Source organism: Loxodonta africana, chromosome 27 (genome assembly GCF_030014295.1).
Source record: "Loxodonta africana isolate mLoxAfr1 chromosome 27, mLoxAfr1.hap2, whole genome shotgun sequence".
In the NCBI taxonomy this organism is placed as follows: domain Eukaryota; kingdom Metazoa; phylum Chordata; class Mammalia; order Proboscidea; family Elephantidae; genus Loxodonta; species Loxodonta africana.
In genome coordinates, this window is record NC_087368.1 from 23,397,766 (window position 1) to 23,420,564 (window position 22,799).

Below are 22,799 nucleotides of genomic sequence, written 5' to 3' on the forward strand. Positions count from 1 at the left end.
TCACTGTCACCATCACGCATGATGTGTTGGTGGCTAAACTGGGCATTTCTGTAGCAATAAAGATTTGAACAAATTGGAGAAAATAGAAAATGCTGTGATTGAAATGCTTCTGGAAGCAGTTCTAAAGAGTGGCTTTGGATTTATTATGAAAGTCTGCATGGCTTTTGGGAAAGTTTCTCATTTGTCAATCACTCTAATTTCTTCAGACCCAAAGATAGATTTGACACCCAGGTAAAACCACTAGTCTCTATTTCTGACTTGGGTTCTGCTCTTATGGTGAAAAATGATGAAGGAGCTCTCTTTGGAGAATAAGCTCCTTATCCATTCCAGATAAATGAATACTTCCAGCTTCTATGACAATGTATACTTTTAATTCCTTATGAGGTATTATAAACTACTGTTAATATGTTAACCCAAAGTAACCAAAAAGCAAAAACCCATTGCCATTGAGTCAATTCTGACTTGTAAACAACCCTATAAGACACAATAGAACTGCCCCATAGTGTTTCCAAGGAGCAGCTGGTGGATTCAAACTGCCAGCCTTTTGGTTAGCCACAGAGCTCTTAAACATTATGCCACCAGGGCTCCCTTAATAAATCAAAAAAAACAAAAAACCCAAACCCGTTGCTGTTGAGTTGGTTCCGATTCATAGTGTCTCTATAGGAGAGAGTAGAACTGCCCCAGAGAGTTTCCAAGGAGCACCTGGTGGATTTGAATGGCTGACCTTTTGGTTAGCAGCCGTAGCTCCTAACCACTATGCCACCAGGGTTTCCAGGGCACCATTAATAGGCCTCCCCGAATTCTTTTTCAGAACAAGAGGGCATCTCGACACCTAAAAATAAATAACATGCATGTCAATGTTGTAAGCAAAAAAGGGGTATCGGCCAGATAAAACAAACGAACAAACAAATAACAACAACAAAAACCAAACCTGTTGCTGTTGGTTTGGACTCACAGCACAAATCATAACGTGTAGAGACCTATTCAGTAATGAAAATCTTTCAATACCTGGATACCGTTTAGCAAGGCAGTCTTATACCTCTGGATTCTTAATATCCTTGCAGGAATAATTCCCCACTGAAAAAGTAAAATTTTCATCCTGATCATAAATACTTAATTGGTGTCACCCTTCTGTAAAGGCTGTGTGTAAGTACGTAAATTGGCTGAGACAACAGGGATTAACTGTACTATTTCAGGGGATGGGCTCGCGGAGTTGTATGCTCAGTTTAACAAATATTTACTGAGTTCTTCGCTGGTTATCTACTTCTGTGTAACAAACCACCCCAAAACTTAGTGACTTAGAACAATTTTGTATTATCTCTCGGAGCTCTGGGGATTAATGGGTTCAAGCGAGTGGTTCTCATTTGGGGTCTCTCCTGCAGCTGTTATCAAATGGCAATTGAGTCTGGGATCATCTGAAGGCTTCTTTATTCACATTCTGGTGCCTGGGTTGGTTGGCAATTTCTCTTTCGACATTGCCTTGTCACAGGGCTACCTTGGGCTTCCTCATAGCATAGCCATCTCAGAGTAGCTGGACTTTTAAAAAATTGTTTTATTTTTATGGCAGTTGGCCTCCCTCAGGGAGATCAGGTAGCTTCCCCCTCCAAAAGACCCAGGTGGAAGCTACAAGGCTTCTTATAACCCAGCCTTAAAAGTCACTCAAGCACTCTTTCCCCCAATACCCGTGGTTTATAGGAATCACAAGCCAGGCCAGATTCAAGGGGATAGAGGAACAGGCTCTCCCTCTCGATGGGAGAAAATTGGTGCGTATACAGGAGGAAAGAATTTGATGGTGACAATCATGAAGACAAGCTACCACAAGTTTCCACATATGGGATAGATTCCGAGGTGACAATGGTGAATGGAACATGGTCCTTCCTCCATGGAGCTGCAGACATGAGTCCAGGCACAGATGGGGACTGGGTGATAGAAATGAAGTTCATTGTAGAGGCAGATGGGACAGTGGAGGCATTTTGGTCTCCTCCACAGACTTCTAAGAAAAAATGGCCTGGAGAAGCAGTTATTCATATTTGGATCGAGAGTGAGAATTTCTTGAACAAATCAAGGGTCTATAAAATATACATTTAATTTCAGTTCCACGGGGGAGGAGAGCAGGGATTGGCAGGTAAATAGCTGCTCTGTAAATATCAGCTCCCAGGAGAAAGGTCTCTTGTGAATGGATAACCTCATGACCCTGAGAAAAATGGCGACAAACCATTCTGTACTATGACTTCTTTGGTTCTTCCTACAGTTGATCAGACCAATGAAAATCATTAGAAGCCTTGGGGTTAAAGGTGTGGACCTCAAGGCTGTTTCTAATGACTAGATACTGTGCAATGTTTGCTGAAGAGACCATGAAGTATGAAGAGGTTTCGTTATGTTTTGCCTTACAGAATCCATTTCTCAGCTTTAGGGCTCAGCTCGAACGTCACCTCCTCAGAGAGGCCTTCCCTGACCACCCTGTTTAGAGAAGTGACGTCTCTCTCCTACCCTCAATTCACAGTTCTGTCCCATAACACTCATTATTCCCTTCACTGTAAACTACTACCTACATTTATCTTGATCATCCATCCCTTATTGTCTCCCGCTGCCAGAATGTAAGCTCCAGGGACCATGGCTGAATTGTTCACTTCCTTTTTTTTTTTTTAGCACAGAGTAGCTGTTGAATAAATGTTTTTTAAATAAAAGAACAAATCTTTAGAGTCTGGGCAGAAGCACCGTAGTGGCCATGGAAACTGGTTTTGTTAATACTAGTATCCATTCTTTTGGGGAGAGCAAAGAAAATCAAAGTGTAACATTCCCTAGGAGGAGTCCAGGATGTGCCCGGAATCTTCCACCTTCCGCGGAATTCAGCTTGGTCACTAATGGGAAATCAGAGAGCAGTGCCAGGACGGGACGTGGTTTCCACAATGTCTGTTTATGGCTGACGCTTTTGGGGAAAGGACAGCCTTAGCCTTGGGGTTAGGAAGGATTCTTATCTCGCTGTACCAAAAATATATTGGGTTACAACTGCTGTATCCAGAATGATTGTTTTTCAGTTTCCCGGCAGATATTCCAGGGTGGGAGACCCTAAAAGGCTGCCCCTCTCACCAAAATAGCTTGTGTCTCATGGAGGGAGGCATTTTGGGTTTGTACAGGTGGTGAATTTGCATAGTGTAGGGGTTAAGAGGAAACCCTGGTGGTGTAGTGGTTAAGTGTTACGGCTGCTAACCAAAAGGTTGGCAGTTCGAATCCACCAGGCGCTCCTTGGAAACTCTATGGAGAGCTCTACTGTGTCTTATAGGGTCACTATGAGTTGGAATTGACTCGAGGGCAATGGGTTTGATTTTTTGGTTTTTAGTGGTTAAGAGCACAGAACTTGGAGCTGGGCTGCCCCCCCCCACCCCACCATTAACTGGCTCCAGGAGCTTGGGCAAGTTGACTTAACTTCTCTGCCTCATTCCCTTATCTATAAATTGGAAATATTAACAGCATCTACCTACAGGGTTAGTATAGGGAGCAAGTATATGTAAAGCACTTTGAATAGTACCTGGCACATGGTAATGGCCATATAAGTGTCTGCTGACATCATTGTTAGAGAAGGCCATCCACAAAGTGGGTCAGAATCCACTTCATTGTGATAGTGAAAAAAGTTTTTTGCGAGCAGGTGGATTATGGGTAAAATCCCCCCTCCCCAAAATTTCCTTTAAGGTTGTTGTTATGTGTCTTTAACAATTGAAAAAAACTATCCTTTACGATGTCGATGTTGAGTTACAAAGATAATAATACTACCGTATCCGGAAACCCTGGTGGCGTAGTGGTTAAGTTTTACAGCTGCTAACCAAGAGGTTGGCAGTTCAAATCTGCCAGGCACTCCTTGGACACTCTATGGGGCAGTTCTACTCTGTCCTATAGGGTCACTATGAGTCGGAATCTACTCGACGGCAGTGGGTTTGGGTTTTTAAGTATCCTCTTGTTCTGATGGGGAGTGTCATGGATTGAATTCTGTCCCCCCCTAAAAGTGTGTGTATCAATTTGGCCAGGCCATCATTCCTGGTATTGTGTGATTTTCCTAAATGTTGTAAATCCTGCCTCTATGATGTTAATGAGGGAGGATGGGCAGCAGTTATGTTAGTGAAGCAGGACTCTATCTACAAGATTGGATTGTGTCTTGAGAGACATAAGCGAGAGGTGAGCAGAGAGACAGGGGACTTCATACCACCAAGAAAGCAGTGCCAGGAGCAGAGCACATCCTTTGGACCCGGGGTCCCTGCGCAGAAAGGCTCCTAGCCTGGGGGAAGGTTGATGAGAAGGCCGACAGGGAGAGAAAGCCTTCCCCTAGGGCTGACACCCTGAATTTGGACTTTTAGCCTACTTGACTGTGAGAAAATAACTTCCCTTTGTTAAAGCCATCCACTTGTGGTATTTCTGTTATAGCAGCACTAGATAACTAAGATAGGGTGGTACTCTAACGTAACCTACAGATATAAATGGACCCAGAGAATATCTGATGTGAGGGCTCCCTGAACCCCCATTCATTTAGTTTAAGCCAAAAAAAAAAAAAAAAATTTTTTTTTATTGTCCTATTGACATAAAGATACATTTGAGGACACTTCATTTTAGGAATTGTTTTAAAGGGGATATTTATGAGGGAGTTTGGGAGAATAAGTGTGAGTATACTTGGCAACTGAGGGAAGAAATGGGTATTAAAAAGGAAAAGTTGGCAGATAAAGAATGTCACTAATTAGCTCTTTCAGAGCTGGCCTTGTAAAGAGCAAAAGCACATTGAGTTCATGTTGCCCACGAAATTGCTTAAGAATTCAATCAATCAGATAGGAGAGGAAGTGGCCTTTGTTCTCATAAAGAGCTGGCTTCAAATCCTGGCTCTGCAAGTTACGTGTTCTCTCAGACCCTCAGTTTCCTTCTCCATAAAATAGGAGCAGTAATCCCAGCAACCCAGGATTGTTATGAGGACTAAGGGATTGAGTTAGATAATGCCCGGCGTGCAGCCAACATTCAGCTGTGCGAAGAAGTCTTACCAGGAATTTTCGCTTCTGTTTCCAGTGGCTGCCTTGGGCATTGGTGGCCACGTGGGCTTCGGTGACTGTTTTGATGAGCTCCCATTCCTCGTCCGTGGGTTCTGGCTTTTGCCCCATGGATTTCTGCAGCTCTTCCCGCCGCCTCTTCTCCCGGTTCTCCTCTATCAGTTTCCTCTTTGCCAGTCGCTTGCTGTCATCCAGCACCACTGGGAGGGGGAGAAGTGTGAGACAAAACACACAAATACTCCCCCTGCTTATGGAGCCTCAGGGGTGGGCCCACTGCAACACGGACGGCTCAGTGGGTCCTGCAGAGGTGGAACCACACTTGGACTTCGGTTGCCCTTGACCAGCTATTTCCCAACATGGAGCCCTGGTATTGAATTCTCAAGGTCTAGCTAGTTTTTCAAAACAAAGCCCTGAGCAAACTTGGACATTGGGCCCCTCAACTTCAAAACAAGGTGACCCTAAATCAGAGGGAAGCAGAGAGAGGTAAAACCCAACACTACCCACAAGAGAACAGATGGATATGTCTAGTTAGTCATCTGAGTTCATGCTTAGGGATTCTGCTCCTCGCTTCCTTCCCCAAAATAACTCCCAGTAAGGAGAACTTTAGAGTTCCTGGGTGATGCAGATGGTTTACACGCTCAGCTGCTAACTGAAAGGTTGGAGGTTCGAGTCCACCCAGAGGCAAATCGGGTAGCCTGGCAATCAATTTCTGAAAAATTCACCATTGAAAACCCTATGGAGCACAATTCACTTTTGACACACATGGGGTTGCCATGAGTTGGAGTCAATTCGATAGTAATTTTTTCCCCCCAAAAGAGAACATCAAGTTAAAGAAAAGTTCTGACGTGATAAATGGAAGGCTCAGGATCCCCTCCTCTAAGGAAAAAGGACCTCAACTCTTCATGGCTCCCTTAAGGGTTAATAGGAATGTGACTGGGTCTATCAAAGATCTCACAGCTACTCACTTTGAGTTTCTTTCTACCTAGTCAACCCTCAGTTGGGGGTCAAAGAGCCCAGGCTCTGGAATCTAGAAGGACTTGAGTTTGAGTCCTGACACTACCAAATTCTAACGGTGTGACATCTGGCAAGTTACTTAGGCTCTCTGAGCTTCTATTTATTCATGTATAAAATGAGAGCAATAATCCTCACTTCACAGGGTATTCAATGTGATAATGTATATGCTGTACCTGTTATGGAAACCCTGGTGGTGTAGTGGTTAAATGCTATGGCTGCTAACCAAGAGGTCGGCAGTTTGAATCAGCCAGGTGCTCGTTGGAAAATCTATGGTGCAGTTCTACTCCGTCCTATAGGGTCACTATGAGTCGGAATCGACTCGACGGCAGTGGGTTTGGTTTGGTGGGTTGGTACCTGTTATACCATAAGTGCTCAATAAATGCAGCCAGGACTTGTATCATTTATGCAAAAGGGAAATAAGAAGGGCAGGTAGCAAGAAACCTTCTGTGATTGATTTCCAACATAAACCATTTCACCGGACTCTTAATAACTATCAACGGAATGGAAAGGCTCATGTTTTATACCACAGGCTTGTAGTATTTTAGAACTGGAATGAACCTTAGCTATTATTTCGTCCAACTCCCTCATTTCACAGAGGAGGAAATTGCTCCAGAGAAGTTGTGACATGCCCCAGATCACACAGTAAATTCATGGCAGAGCCAAGGAAAGACCCAGAACTCCTGACTCAAGTTTTACCACCCCACCTGGAGTCATGATGTCCTAGGGCCATGTTCTGATGAAGATGTCACCCGGTAGGACAAGAAAAATAGTAGACATAGCAGGAAGAAGAGTATCAAGGTGCCCAGTTAATCCACAAAGAGAATGAAAACCCAGAAAGTCTAGATTTGACTGGATAGTCAAAGTCATGCGAGCATTTACAAATGTGGAAGATATGAAGAAGCTCTGATAAGTCATTCTGATTCATTTACTAAAGAGGAGTAGGAATGGATAATAGTACTCACTGCTCCCATTTTTCAAAAGGGTGCCAGCTGTTCTTGCACTTGACATGTATTATCTAATTTAATCCTGAAAACAACCCTATGGGGTAGGTTATAACTTCAGGGAATTCAGATAGTCACACAGCTAGGAGTGGCAGACCTGGGACTTCAACGGAAGTTTTCTGATGACAAAACCTAAGCTCTTATAACCCCTTGCAAGTAAGTAAAGTGCACCCAATTGGATTAACACTCCAAATATTTTATCCTCAGAAACACGCATTTGTTCAACGTCTCAAGAAAACGACAAAATGGATATCCAATATTAACAGTTCATTATAGGGTCATGGTCTCCTTTATATCCAAACATTTTTCACATATCCTTATAAGCCCATTATATCTTATACGAGATATAAACAAAGAATGTATCAGTCAGAGGTGGGGATGAACTCATCTCTCAGCGTAGCACCCTAATACAACCCCTCCTCCTTCCTTAAGACTCCCATTCTGACTTTTTAAAATGGGAAAGCCAGAATATTCCACAGATTCTCTGTTCTAGTGGAGTATCCTATTTACCACACGAGAGTAAGCTACCACTATTTCCTCTTTTATGAGGAAAAATCTTCATTTCTCTTTCCCCCTTCCTCCTTCCTTCCTTCCTTTTCTTTTTTCCTTCCTTTCTTCTTTTTTAACTAAAAGTTGGAACCCCTCATTGATGTGTTAAAAATCCTTGCCAGTAGAAATCATTCATGTCTGACAAAAGGGTAGCCACACATTCTGAATGTCGTGATGATTATTTTTATTATTAGATTAATTAAAGTGACTGGTGTAAATCCCTTCACACAGTGTGGGGGAGAAGAGACCCCAAGGGTTAATCTCACCACCATATGCTATGGCACTTTGGAAACTGGGTAGGACTACTTCAGCTCAAATGTCTTTGTGGCTAAAAATACCACAAACAACCAACTGCAGGATGACTCACACACTAGCACTCAACTTCACATTCTTTAGAAGTTTCTGAATGCGATGTTTTCTGCCAAAAATGTCCATAAAATAGATTCCTGTCTCTGCTTTTGAAAAATATTAAGACTAGCCCATGAGGCTCTCACTGCACGAATGCTATGTGTAGAAATTATACCTCATCAAGGCGAATGGACAACACCGCCCATTTGTAATTTCTGATGCAGAGTGTTGCTAACTATTAGCCCCTGCAAACGTGACAGGGATAATTTCACTGCTTTCCCACACCCATCATCTGGACCTTGAGGATTAGGAGTTGGCAAAAGAGGGGAAGGAAAAGAGTTTTACAGGGTGAAAACCACCCAGCAACGGCTCCCACCTCCCTTGTGGGGCAAGGCTAGATGTGGGGAATGCGGGGTCTGTGGGAAAGCAAGATATCTCCCCTCTGCCCACACGAGCTGCTGCTTTCTTTTCTGCCAGGTTGATTTCTTTGAACCAAACCCTTCCCCAATCAACATTCCTTGAATAAGAAGCAAATGAAGAAGCTCTACTTACAATCTGTTGCCATGCCAACATAGATGCATTTTTTAAAGCGACATTCCTGGCACTGGTTTCTCGTAACTTTGTCTATGACACATTTTCCTTCATATTTACAGGAATAGGACGGATGGAGATTTTTCTGAATGGTTCTTCTAAAGAAACCCTATATGAAAAAGAAAGACCCAGGATACCAGTTTCATATTTTCTAGAAATAAATGTCTCCAGAATTCTGTGTCCACCTGAGTATGAGATGAATTGCTTTGGACCTCTAGCTCACATGGGACCCTGGTGGTGCAGTGCTGAACCAAAAGGTTGGCAGTTCAAATCCATCAGCTGTGCCCTGGAAACCTTACGGGGCAGTTCTACTCTGTCTATAGGGTCACCATGAGTGCAAATCGACTTGATGGTAACAGGTTTGTTTTTTTGGTTTAGCTCTACATATTGAAATATAGGAAACCCTGGTGGCACAGTGGTTAAGTGCTATGGCTGCTAACCAAGAGGTTGGCAGTTCAAATCTACCAGGTGCTCCTTGGAAACTCTATGAGGCAGTTCTGCTCCGTCCTACAGGGTTGCTATGAGTCAGAATCAACTCGATGGCAGTGAGTTTGGTTTGGTATTGAAATATAAGACAATTGGACCAACGTGACTATGAAGAATTCTAAGTCTGTGCTGAAAGGATGTCATAAAACTAGAGATTCAATATCTTTTGGCATTTATCCCGGGAAAAGAGGCTCATGGGGGAATCTAATGCTTGCTTTTATTTTTTTCTAAACATCGAATAATAGAAATATATTACATTATTTCATTTCACAGAGTCCCATAATTATATTGCTAAGTTAAGCCATGAAGAAGTTTGCTCCTTTACACTGGGAAATAAAAGAGGTGGACGCTTGTGACACTTTATAAATTAATGACTTAATAACTAAATGGATACATTAACTGTCTTTAGAGATTTAGTTCAGTTCTTGTTTTTGACCCTTGAAATGGCCGTGACCAGCTTAGATGGCCCTTCAAACAACACTGCTTTGGGGACTGGAAAATTCTAGGTTCTCTACCAAAGTTTTCCCTTAACTCATTGAAGGTGGCTTTTTCCTTTACAACATTCTTTTTTTTTTTTTTTTTAAAAAAATAGGGATTTTGTGTGTGAGTGTGCGTGTGTGCGTGTGTGAGCTAAAAAAAAATAGGTATAAATCAAAACATATGCCATTTCAACATTTTTCACATGTACAGTTCAGTGACATTAATTACATTCATCATGTTATGCGACAATCATCATTAACACAATACTCTTTTTCTCCAGTGTACACTAGACATACATTTTACATGTTCAATACGCTTTTTCCTTTCTTAAGGCATTTTTAGACAGATGCGAGCACATGGTACAGGCCACCCTGGAGAGGGCTGGTAAAGGTTTCTGACGGCACTATTTGTTGCCAGCTTGGGAGACTTATACAACATTATTGATGGCGTGCTATGCTAGAATCTTTCTAGACATGGTCTTCGAGTTTTGGCAACTGTACTTCTGTATGGTAGGAATTAATAACGGCAGGGAGCATTTATGGTGAGTGCACCTTGCAAAGTGTTGTGGATATATTTCATACACTTCTCTCTTCCTCACAAACTTCTAAGATAGGTATTGTTAATATCTCTAGTGTAGGGGATAAAAAACTAAGCTTTAGAGAAGTTAAATCACTTGCCCCCAAAATCACATGGGAAGTACATGCTTGAACACAGCCTGGATCCAGGAAGTCAGGGTCCAAATCTTATTTACTTAACTATTTAAATGCTGTAAATGGAAGGGAACTTTACTGTATTATTTAAATGTTTAAGATAATTATAATATTATAAATAGTCACCTCCCACCTGCCCCTCAACAAACCTTTGTTTTATCTGCTTTTTGGTAGAGTAACAACGAAAAACAAGATTTAAAGGATACTCTATATTAAAGCTTGAAGTGGATCTCTAACTTTGGTAGATAAGATAGTGGAACTGAAATACCAGTTGACTTGATTAAGTCCAAATTTTGATATCCTGTTTAATTTTCCTTGGCCTTGATCATATACACACACAGTTGCATATTCCTCACTCAGATACACTTGAGAGCTCTTCCTTATAATGAAAAGATCAAAGGTAGGATTTTATATTGGGCAAAGCAGCATAAAATGGAAAATGCCAGCAATTACAGAGGTTAATGGACTGGATTTGGGGCATGTGTGCGAGTCCCTTATGGTTTCCACTGTTCAAGTTCTAGCAGACAACCTGTCAGATTATATTCGGGTTCTGCATACTTTAAAAACTTGAGTCTGTTCGTTTGAATGATGTTGATATATTATTATAAGATTAACCGAATCATGCATGGAGCAGCTGTTGGAGATGTTAGCAGTGTTTCCTGGGTTATGCAGGGTGGCCAAATCTTGCCAAAGCATGAATGTCAGGGCAGGCCACAAAAGTAAAAAAGAACCTTCCCTGTGAACGGTCCTCAACTTCCTCCATTGCCCTTTGTCCAATCCACCCTTCAAGGGTTATCTTTGCCTAGAGGGCAAAAGAAACCCAGAGATCCCTGGCAAGAAGAGGCATGTCACAGATGGAGAGTAGCTTACCTCCTTCTAGAGGAGGCAAAGTTTCCCTAATGATGTAAATACCAAAGCCCAAGACATCCAATGAGAATGTTGCCTGTTGTGATAAAGATAGGAGATGTTTACTGTATCTAAAACTGGGGAGACTCTTACCTCACTCCTGTGCTAATGCTGACCCCTATTTCAGGGGTGGCGCATACTGAAGGGTCTAACCACCTGAAGGAGAGAGCACGCCAAGATGCAAGGATAACTAACACGCATTATTCCAAAATGGTTCATACTTTTTGATAGCATGAATTATGTTAAGTAATTTATACTTTGCTTATTTCTAATAAAGAGTTGAGATGGCTACCTCTGCTATTCATAGCACCATGTTTACATGGCCTACCTCCAATGACTTTTCTTGATACTTCATGGACCAAATTCCTTTTAAGATTCTGGCCTCCCCTAAGCTACAATGAAATCCTATTTGACACAATGTGAGGAACCACCTTGTTGGAGTGTGTAAAGATGCTGAGTCCCTTCATTTTAAAAAGTCACCAAAATGAACACCTGGAAGTGAATTGGAATAAAACACATTTGGAATAGTCAACTTATAAAAAGGAAAATCCTTTTAGAAGTGAACCGACAAAAGCAATGTCCCAGGGAATGAATAAGGACATATTACATTTCACTGACGATTTAGTGGCCAGAGACCTTGCTTTTATAAACCAGCGTCAGACATTCTTCTCTGACAAGAACTGGATCCATTTCTTAGTGGTTTGAGAAAGTGCACTAATAAGTTTTATAAGGAGCCAAGTGTTATACTCTTAGTTCAGTATTTGGGACGCTGTTATAAAAGCTTTGAGTCTTCGTTTAAAAAAAAAAAAGGTTTGTTTTGGGACAGTGTCAATATTCTTCCTATAAAAGATCCATTGAAAAATGGCTCAAGGCAACAAGAAAACATCTCCAAAAGATTTTCACTGTCTTCAGGGCAAAAACAGGCAAAGAAGATTCTCTCCATTCACATTCCAAGTATGGGATAGAAATATTTTATACATTATAGGGCTGAATAAACAATACATGAAGCTTAGCCTTTCTCACCTTTGGCCACTCATGAAAAAACTCTTTCATTTGAAAAAATCTTTTGTCTTTTTCTAAGACGTTTTGTCATTATATTAAATGAGTCCAAATAACCACTCTAGAAAATCTCCCTTCTGATTTTATGATGGAGGCAACTGATTTAGAAAGGATTCTACTCTGAGATGAAGGTACGGAGGCTGAGAAATTCAGCTTTCTGCTATATGATTTCTTCTTTGAAAGAAAGCCATAGCTGAATCCGGCCCCAAACATCCTCTATGATCTTGCTAGTAGGGAAAAGAGGCTAGTGAATTTCTTGATCATGAGGAAGACATACAGGACACAGAAACATGGGTTAATAGACTTGATTCTCCTCTCGTTTAAGTCAATTGCTAATAATGCATTACGTCCTCTGTAAAGTATATTCAGTCTAAACTAGGTCACTTCTGGGAGTTGAGTAGTAAATGGAATTTTCATTAGAGTGTCTCCCAGAATTCAAAATTTACCATCAGAGACTACTTTAAAAGAATCTTAATGCTGTATAATCGGGTAGGTAAAACCTTATGAATTGGGGCTAATTTAGAACAAAGGTCAGTAGGAATTAGGGGTCTTTGGAATGACAGAATGCATCTAATGTGGTCTTATTACTTTCAAATCAAGCCAATAAAAATGAGCTTTCAAGAGCTATTCTGCTAGTCTCCCAATAAATAAAATCAAACCCAAACCCACTGCTGCTGAGTTGATTCAATTAATAAATAAATTAGCTCCACATAATTCCTTAAATGAGCCCTGGTGAGAAAACAGTTAAGAGTTATGGCTGCTAACTGAAAGGATGGCAGTTTGAATTTGCCAGCCACTTCTTGGAAGCCCTATAGGACAGGGTAGTTCTACTCTGTCCTATAGGGTCCCTATGAGTTGACCGCAATGGGTTTCAATGGGTTAGTTCCTTAAAAAAAAGTTTTTTTTTTTTTTTTGCATAGACATAATGGCAACCTTCAGCCCAATCTTTGTTAAAGGATTATAAATTCTAGATCAAAGAGGTCTGGATGAATGACAAGAGGTGGCATCCACAGTTCAAACAACAATCTTGCAGATACAAGGCCTTGGGACCTTAGAAACTACCTCTTCCCAATCCATGTATCATTTTAGCATTTCTAGCAAGCTTCTGTGAAGTGCTCCCTAATTTCATGCCCCAAAGTAGGGACTTTGCATGGTAAACCTTCCATTAGGGAAGTGGAGCACATCTTGGTTTGAAACCAAACTAATATGTTGATTTTTGGGGTCTGGGGCCAAGAGGGAAACCCTGGTGGCATAGTGGTTAAGTGCTATGGCTGCTAACCAAAAGGTCAGCAGTCTGAATCCGCCAGGCGCTCCTTGGAAACCCTATGGGGCAGTTCTACTCTGTCCTATGAGTCGGAAACGACTTGACGGCAGTGGGTTTGGTTTGGTTTTTCTTGGGGCCCAGAGTAGAAAGAAAGAGGTTAGTTGGAGGAGAGGGAAGGTGAAATGTGAAGGCAAGTTGGGAGATGAAGACTGAATTGTTTTATGCACTTTAATACAATTTTTGATTTAGGGTTTACATTTTGTGATAATTTGCCTTTAAATATAAAAGGTGAAAAAAAAATTAACAAGAAGAAAAGAAGAAATTAAAAAATCCTTCCCTGACTTGGAATAGATACTCATTTATCCAACATGAGGGGAATGCTGGAGATAGCCCTGACTTAAGCTTTATTTACTTGTATAACAGACTTTATTTTCTAAGCTAGGTTGTTGGACCAAAAGATATTTGTCAGAAGAGTCATCTTAATTTTGCTGATGAAGATGGTAACTAAGGAAATTCAGGCTCACTTTCAGGAAGTGAACTGGCTGCTGATTACTGGTGTACGCTTTTCAAGTACCTCCTGAAGATGGGTCTGCTGGACACAAAATTAGCTGACGGATGACCAGAATTCACTTACTGACTAAAGGCTATACAGAAAGTCAACCCGGACAATTTCAGAACATAATTGAATCTAAGTAGCCTCAAAGATATTCCTTAATGGAACCCTTAAAAATGAGATTCACTTAGATTAACAATGGAAAAAATCTGTGGGAGAGCGAACTCTTTTTCCTCAAACACTGTAGATAAAGCTGGAGGAAAAATGGCGATTTCTTGGGATGGTCACATGTTATAAAACAGCTACATTTTTTTAACCCAAAGTAAGGGTTTTATTAACTTTTTCCCATTTTATTATTTTCTCCCCATTTAAAAAAAATTTCAGAGGTAAAAAAATCAGACACTGATCTTCTCTGACGGTGAGCTGGAAAAAAAAATCAACTTAGTTCTTGAACATGTTGAAATGAAGACCACAACCAAACGCCTGGATGATCACGGCCATGAATGTGGGAACTGGGTCCTAATTTGGAGGTAAGATTAATTGCATCCTGGCCAAGCACTGGGGAGGGACTGAGCTGAGCTGAGCTCCATGCTCACTGGACCCCGGGCATTTACCTTGCAGCCTTCACACGTGATGCAGCGGTAGTGATACCCAGTGGCTTTGTCACCACACACTACACATAGCTCGTCCTTGTCTAAGTAACTGGGTATGTACCCTGTGAAGGAGGAAAAGAGAGGAACGTGAAAAAACAATGGCATGTTAAAGTCAAAGACACACCAGAGCTAAGGTCACTAAGCCAGAGACAACACTGGTTTGCACAGGGGAAGCGTCCCCTGAAAGACTTAATAAAACTGAACAGGAAGTATCTTAACACTTCTGGAGTTAACATCAGGCCCAGGATTTCAGAGTGTCATAGAAAAAGTGTGATCCCTCTTGCTGTGCTGGTGAGAAGTGGACAGGAAGGCTGGGGAGCCAGCGAATTATGGAAACAGAGCAGGATTCAAGACACCTGGAATGCTCTGAATTCCAGATCACACAATCTCCTCCACACACCTAATTTTAGAACTTGTTGGTAGAAGACTTGACCCACTTTGGAACTAAGGCGCAATTCCATAAATTCAGAGAGCCCTGTAGCTAGAAATGTCATGGGAGACCATCAAGTGCTTTGAGAAGAAACAGGCCCTCAGAGGTTTCACCTTCCTCAGGGTCCCACTAGAAGTTAATAGACCAGTTGCCATTGAGTAGACTCTGATTCATGATGACCCCATGTGTATCAGAGTAGACCTGTGCTCCACAGAGTTTTCAATGTCTGATTTTTCGGAAGTAGATCTTCAGAATTTTCTTCTGATGGACTCGAATTTCCAGTCTTTTGATTAGCAGTCAAGACAGCTGTTTGCACCATCCAGGGGCTACAGAAATTAATGGCAGAAACTACATACCGGACTCCTAACTTCTAGTTCTCCAGTATAAGTTATGATTTTTTATTTTTTAAATAAAAATAGTTAACTCTAAGTAGAATGAATAAGGCCATCATGTTATGTCATGAAATATAACCCAACAAGACTAGATAACGTGAAATAATAGAGATTCTATTAGTTTAAAAAAAAAAAAAAAGAAAAATTATTCCTTGACCCAGGAAGCTAAAGTTTACAAACAAAACCAGAATCAGCCCACTTTCCACTGGCTTTGCCTTTCTCCCTTCGCTTGTACGTGGTGTCCGCACAAAGAACCAATTCAAAAGGGCAAACTCAGCTTTACATGTGTCAACAGTTCACCATAGATACACACAGCTTTAGATAGAACCAAAAGATCAAAACAAGGCATGATCTACTGGGATGTGGAGAAGGGAGAGGCCAAGAAAACAAAATCATTCTTTTTGCAGATCGTGGCACCCTTATGAAGTTTTTGACTCAGTAAACTCTTATTGGTGTCAAAGAAGATCAGTCAGGTTGAAATGACAGGTAACTTACTGTGTGTTTTAACCATATTTTCATAGGTCTTTGATTAAACCAAATCGCTGAGGACTTACTTTTTAGAAAAAAAAGGCATAAAGAAAACAGAAGAAAATGAAACCTATTCTAATTTCTTAGAAATTACTTCTCTCAGACTTTATTTTAGAAAAATGTTCCTTCTTGGGAAGGAGATAAATGGCTTCAAAATGAGATTTGGTAATGTACAGGATTATCTTTTTAAATATCACAGCTCTTCTTAGTTTACTTTTATGTCATGCAACCCATGATTCATCTGGGGAGTTCACTTTAAGGGCTTCAAAACTCTCACCAGACATTTTCAAAAAGAAAATTCTGGGAGCGACTTGGGTAGGAGAAAAAAGGAACTGGAATTGTTTGTGTGTTCATTCATTCACGGAGCCATTCATGAATTCAATAAACATTTATTTAGCATCTACTATGTGTCTAGCAGTATGCTAGGTGCTAAGGATATAAAAACAAAGAAGACGTAGTTTGTTCCTTTGAGAACCATACATTTAAAAAATCGAGCTCTGTTTTTCCAACCCTGGTCATTCCTTAATGAGAAAGAGGTGAAAATTAAGGAAAGAACATGAAAAGGTGCTCAACATCATTAGTCATTAGGGAAATGCAAATCAAAACACAGTGAGCGATCATTTGACACGTAACCTTGGTGGCGTAGTGGGTAAGAGCTACAGCTGCTAACCAAAAGGTTGGCAGTTCGAATCCACCAGGTGCTTCTTAAAAAAGACTGATAATAAAAAGTGTTGTTAAAGATGTGGAGAAATTGGAAGCCTCATACATTGCAGGTGGAAATGTAAAATGGCGTAGCCACTTTGGAGAACATTTTGGTAGTTCCTCAAAAAGTTAAACAAAGAGTTGCCGTAAGGCCCCAATAATTCCACTCCTAGTATATACCCAAGAGAACTGAAAACATATTTCACACAAAAACTTGTATGTGAATGTTCACAGCAGCATTATTCATAATAATGAAAAACAGAAACAACACACATGTCTATCAACTGATGAAAGGATAAACTAAATGTGGTATGTCCACATAATGGAATATTATTCAACCATAAAACGGAATGAAGGACTGATACATGCTGCAACATGGATGACCCTTGAGAACATTATGCTAAATGAAAAAAGCCAGACACAAAAGGCCACACATTGTATGATTCCATTTATATAAAATGTCCAGAACAGGCAAATCCACAGGGACAGAAAGTAGATTAGTGGTTGCCAGTGGCTGGGAGGCTGGCAGCATGGGGAGTGACTAAAGGGTATGGGAATACCTTTTGGGGTTACGAAAATGTTCTGGAAATAGTAGTGATAGTTGCACAACCTTGAATATACCAAAAAACCATTGAACTGTACACTTTAAATGGGTTTTAAATATTTTAAGATACTTGTATTATATCCCAATAAAGCTATTATTTAAAAAAAAAGGAAGCAAAAAAGAAGACAGTTCCATTCAACAAATATTTATATAGATCAACTACATGCCACGAAATACATCGATGATCTGAAGATGACTAAATTTTAATTATTGGGAGAGCTTTCAATCTAGTGGGGAAAACAGACAATTATAGCTAATTTGCATGTAATGTGGTAGGGGCTAGGATAGAGCCGTGTCCAGGATTACTCATGGATCTTCCTGGGGAAACTCTTTAAGAAGTCTTCTTGCTCTTCATCCTCACTCCAAGTCTGGGTTGGGTGCTCCCCCATTTCCTGTGCTTCCCCCACAATAGCCCTTTGTTATCTGCTTTTTTCTCCTTAGATTGTAATCTCAGGTTCACTATTTTGCAGGGTGCCAACTAGAGGGCAGGGATGGTATCATTCATGATGAAGCCTCAGTATCTAGCACCTGCTTTCTCGGAAGGATGGCATGGCTGCTGTTGGCAAATTGCAAAGAACATAATAAGGAAGGAGGGTTATATCTGGAACCTACAGATGGGGAGGCTTGATGGCTGGATGTATGCCCGTGAAGGATGAAGATCTTGGCAAAGGTTTCTGAAAAAGGTGATAATGTAGATATAGGTGCCCAAATGTCTGGCCTCATGAAAACTGAATTAGAAAGTTTGGTCTTTGTAAACAAATCAAGGTTCCCCCAGTCCTGGGGAGACTAAGCCGTTCAAGATCAAGCTCATCCAAGACCTAGTGATCTGGGAGATGCATGCTCCCTAATGAAGTAGATTTGGTCTCACTTTCTTTGGCTCTACTCTGATCTCCAGATTCAAACAATGTTGGACACAAGGCTAAGGAGAGTTCAAGGGCAATGCCATTACCCCACACATATAAAAATGAATAATATTATATCCAGGCCAGATTGATGAAAACACCATCACCAAAAGCAGAGATGTGAGATCAGAATTTTACACAACTCGCTCAACTTTCTACTTCGGGCTATGTGAAGCGTAACGTAGTAGCTTCTGAACCCAAATACATTCACAAGGAGAAGAGAAAATCACCGTCACCCCAAAGCTGATTGCTATGAAGTGGAGGTCAGACATACCTCCACTCTCCAACCTTTTTTACCAACTCTGACACCAGCTATCTTCCCCATGGCACTCTCTCCTTCTCTGCTGGGTTCTGTAATTCATTGCAACGGCCACACAGAACTCAAAGACCATGCTCGCAATTATGTGGCTTATTAGAGAAGTAACAGGCTACAACTAGGGATCAGGATCAGTTGGAGGTAATAGGATACAGTCTGTCAGTCAGGAGAGCATCCAACCAGGACAGCTCTCAGCTTCTTCTCAGTGGTTCCTGCAGGTAGGCAGCACCTCTTGGCTATGCCGGCAGGCCAGGCCCTGCACAGGCTTGGCCTCTGCTCTCGTCATCCGCTGTTGTCTTGTGCCACTGCTGTCTTCCGCATTACAACTCCCTATCTCCTGGGTCCAGGAAGTTCTCAGTGCAGGGACCCCAGGTCCAAGGGACGTGCTCTAATCCTGGTTCTTCTTCTTGATGGTAGTAGGGCCCCCTCAACCTCTGTGGGATTAGCCCTTATAAGCTTAGCAGGATGGTAAAACTAACCAATCACCTAGTTTACATAGTAATTGACCAAGCTATGCAAGGGTTTTACACATTTACTTGCATGGTAAACTGTCCAATTCCTTTGCAAGATTGTAGCCCAGCAAATCATCTTGGCAGAACTACAAACCCAGGCCCAGAAAGGCTATATATAAAGAGGCCATATATAAAGGCCCACTGCACTGCAGAAGCACTATCCATTATACTCAAATAGCCTTTGTTTGCTTGTTAAGTTTCCGGCTTACACGGTCACAGACCTAAAATTCCATGGCTGTGTACCATAGTTACTTAGTAACTGATAGAGCTGTGGTTCTAAGTTAATAAGAAATGCTACTAAAATCAGGAGCCCTGGTGACACAGTGCTTAAGAACTCAGGCTGTTAACCCAAAGGCTGGCAGGTCAAATCTACCAGTTGCTCCTTGGAAACCCTATGGCACTGTTCTACCCTGATCTATAGGGTTGCTTTGACTCAGAATGGACTTGATGGCAATGGGTTTGAGTTTTTTTTTTTGGCTAATAAAATCTACAGGAAAACTCATTAGACATTAATTCATTCCAAACACAGATTTGGGGAGTTCATCTTTAAGAAAAAACAAATAAAAATCCCAACTGGGCATTGTGTCCAGAGAGCTAACTGGTTCTCAACTGTGTATAACTGGCTGGACAGTGACAAAGTGAAAATGGTCTGGATACTCTGGACTTAACCATGCCTTTGCCAGTGAACTTCAATGGTCAGTCTTTAGGAATCAAAACAATGTGTGTATCAGTTCCCTACAAAGTCCAGATTTTTTAAAAGAAAAAAAAATTACACATGTAATACAGTTCATCGTAGAAGAAACTGAAGACACAGATTGGCAAATTTTGTCTACAAGCTCAAGGTACCAATTTTAGATTTTTAAAAAAAGAGTTCTAGGAGGGAAAACCAAATTTACCTATAAACTCACCACCCAGAGATAATCACTGCAGCGTTTTGGTGTGTGTTCGTCTTAGACTAGTGTGAGGGAGACTGTGTGTGCATATGTGCCTGTGTGTGCATTTACGCACATACTTAGGAGAACATGAACTAACATTTCAGCAGCAAAGTAACCCAATAATTAAAACAAGCACCTTCCTTGTAAAGGCAGATGGAATAGTCACATAGATGTTGACGGAAAACTATATGTTGACCTCTTATGTCTAGATTATGTATAGCTGATCAAACAGAGTAAAGACTGTTGAGTTCTTGATACCAAGAGGAAATGGCAGAGATAAGGGGGAAAGTAGTACAGGTCATTTTCCTCTAATCTCATGTGTGGGAACCCCTGTCATACAGTTGGACACTTTTGTGCTCGTGGGATAATGCTCAGCCAAAATGGCGGGTCTGAAAAGGTTAACCAGAGTTGGGAATTTGCAGGTAAATTCACCTTCATGTCACCATATCTCACCCTACCTCACTACCGCCTGCCTTTTGACTTCGGTGGTAGTTCACCGAAATTTTCTCCTCCCTGTAACTCAATAATTTGTGTTGATAGTTGGACTCTTTGACCTTAAGGTTATTTTAAACCCTGGAATCCAACGATAATTCAATCAACGAGTGGAAAGGGTTCATTCCATTTTCTGACTTCAAGGCTGATAGGTGGTTTACCTTGTTCTCTTGTTTCTCCTAGAATATCTTCTTGGTGGGTAGATGAACAGGTGATTAAGCATGTCTTTATTTAAATCATCATACCTTCTACAGAAATATCTACTTAAGTTGGTGGCAGTTGCTTACAAGATCATACTAGTCCACCCTACCTATCTTTTTCTTGTCTTTAAAATATTAACTCTAAACCATCTTATTTATCTAAAACAGTCACCACAGGCAATGATACCTTAATCATTATGCCTAAGTCCATTATTTGTTATTAAATAACTTCCATCAGGGAATAGCATCCCACGCATAATGACCAGGTAGTTGGGGATTCCCTTAAGATGACTGACTATGGTTCACAACATCACAGGCTAACCAATTCTCCTAGAGAACTCAACTATTTCTAGCTTCTTTATCTCGCCTCCTCCACCTTTTTCCTTTTTCACACTGACCAAGTGAGTCACATGCTGGCCGATATGGCCAGCTAGGGCAAACGCACATGTTAGTTCTATTGCCAGCAATGGGCACTGAATGGAGTGCGTAAGGTCAGTGTTGGATTTTGAGATGCTGGTCATCCGGTGATAGAAACAAGGCTGAGAGACACAACCCCTGGAAGTTAATCAGGGAATTGCATCTGCAAGTTGTCTCAGGCGATTGTTAAAGAAGCCTTGATAATCACCCTTAGAAAGCAATTGTGACCATGGTGATAAACCATAGGCCAAGAATGATGTATTCCCCTGCTCTCACTTGCTCAGATACATTCATTTTTTAGACTAATCGCTAATAGACCATGTTGCCACTTTATCAAGCGTATTTTCATGAAAGCAAACGCCAACTGCTTGTTCTACGAAGTACTTAGAGTTTTTTTTTTTTTACTTGACACTTGGCAACATATGATTAATTGCTAAGTATTATCTTGTATATAAAATAGGCTGAAATGCTAAAATGTTACTAACATTCAGAGGTTTTTTGGGGGGGTAACCACTTTATTAAGACATAGTTCACATTGTCATACAATGCACCCACTTAAAATGTACAATTCAATGATTTTTAGCATATTCAGAGTATATTGAACACAGCCACTGTCTATTTTGGGAACAATTTCATCACCCCCAAAAGAAATACCATACCCTTTAGCAGCCAATCCCCATTCTCCCAGCCTCAACCCCTGCAATCCTTGATCTACGTACTTTATGTCTCTGTAGATTTGCTTATTCTGGACATTTCATATACATGAAATAATACAATATGTGGTCTTTTCTGAGTGGCTTCTTTCATTTTGCATAATGTTTTTGAGGTTCATCCATGTTGCAGCTAACATTAGTTAAAAACTAAAAAGATTCTTACAGGGACCTGGCGCATACAAGGAGGAAGTTTTGTACATTTTCACTACAAATCATGCAATAGGCTATAAGATTAGCTTCTTGGTATACACTGGATTCAAGGCTTTTCTGTCTACAGATAAAATCAGAAGGCTGGCTAGTTTAATAATTTTAAGTGGGTTTTAACCGTATCTCAGATATTGGAAGGAAAAACATGAGTCCTCTCATCACCCTGGCAGACACACACCCATTAGGGAATAGAATATAAGGCAGATTAGTCTTGATGGCAGACCTAAAGCAGAAGGTAGGTCTAGCAGAAGGGGAGAGGGGCTGAATTCAGAGACCTGTTTCAATCTGGCTAATCTTACTGTCTGTGTAAGGCCACTTGCTTAGCAGAACCAGTGCCGCCATCTTAAAGGAGCAGTTGTTATCAATGGTAGTGGGCAATACTTTGGGCCGTTCTGGGAAGTCAAGAAGTTTCATGTTGCTGGCTCATCTTGTGGAACCATCAACTCAAATCCCGCAAAGAACCCACAGTGGTTTGGGTCAGGATATAGGATGAGACTATACCTTAACACCTCAGAAGAAACTAAATCATTAGCATACTTAGCCCTTCTTCCAGTTTTATGGCGAACCTCCTCAATTCATCCTGCAGCTCAGGACCTTCTGATTTTAAGCCGCCCCCCCACCCCCACTGGTGCATTTTTTCCTATGCCATTTCTTTACGTACTTAGAAACCTTAAATGGTTTACTCTTAGGCTTTTCCTAGCATATTAATTCTAATTCCTTTTACATTTAATTCTTGGTATTAAGTACCAAACTTTTAATTATATTAATTTTTAACCCTCTAGTAAACACTACATTCATTCATCCATCCATC

General features: G+C 40.9%; 1 protein-coding gene across 37 annotated transcripts in view; it reads right to left on the reverse strand.

The window, feature by feature from the left end:
- The window catches only part of THRB (thyroid hormone receptor beta), a 414,019-nt gene that overhangs the window by 24,187 nt on the left and 367,033 nt on the right, over positions 1 to 22,799 (reverse strand). For all 37 annotated transcript variants that reach the window (XM_064277386.1, XM_064277393.1, XM_064277373.1 and 34 more), the window contains 3 exons: positions 14,600 to 14,700; positions 8,489 to 8,636; positions 5,019 to 5,224 (listed from right to left, as the gene is read on the reverse strand). In XM_064277386.1, coding sequence (XP_064133456.1) covers positions 5,019 to 5,224; positions 8,489 to 8,636; positions 14,600 to 14,700 — 455 coding nt within the window. The remainder of the gene's footprint in view (positions 1 to 5,018; positions 5,225 to 8,488; positions 8,637 to 14,599; positions 14,701 to 22,799) is intronic.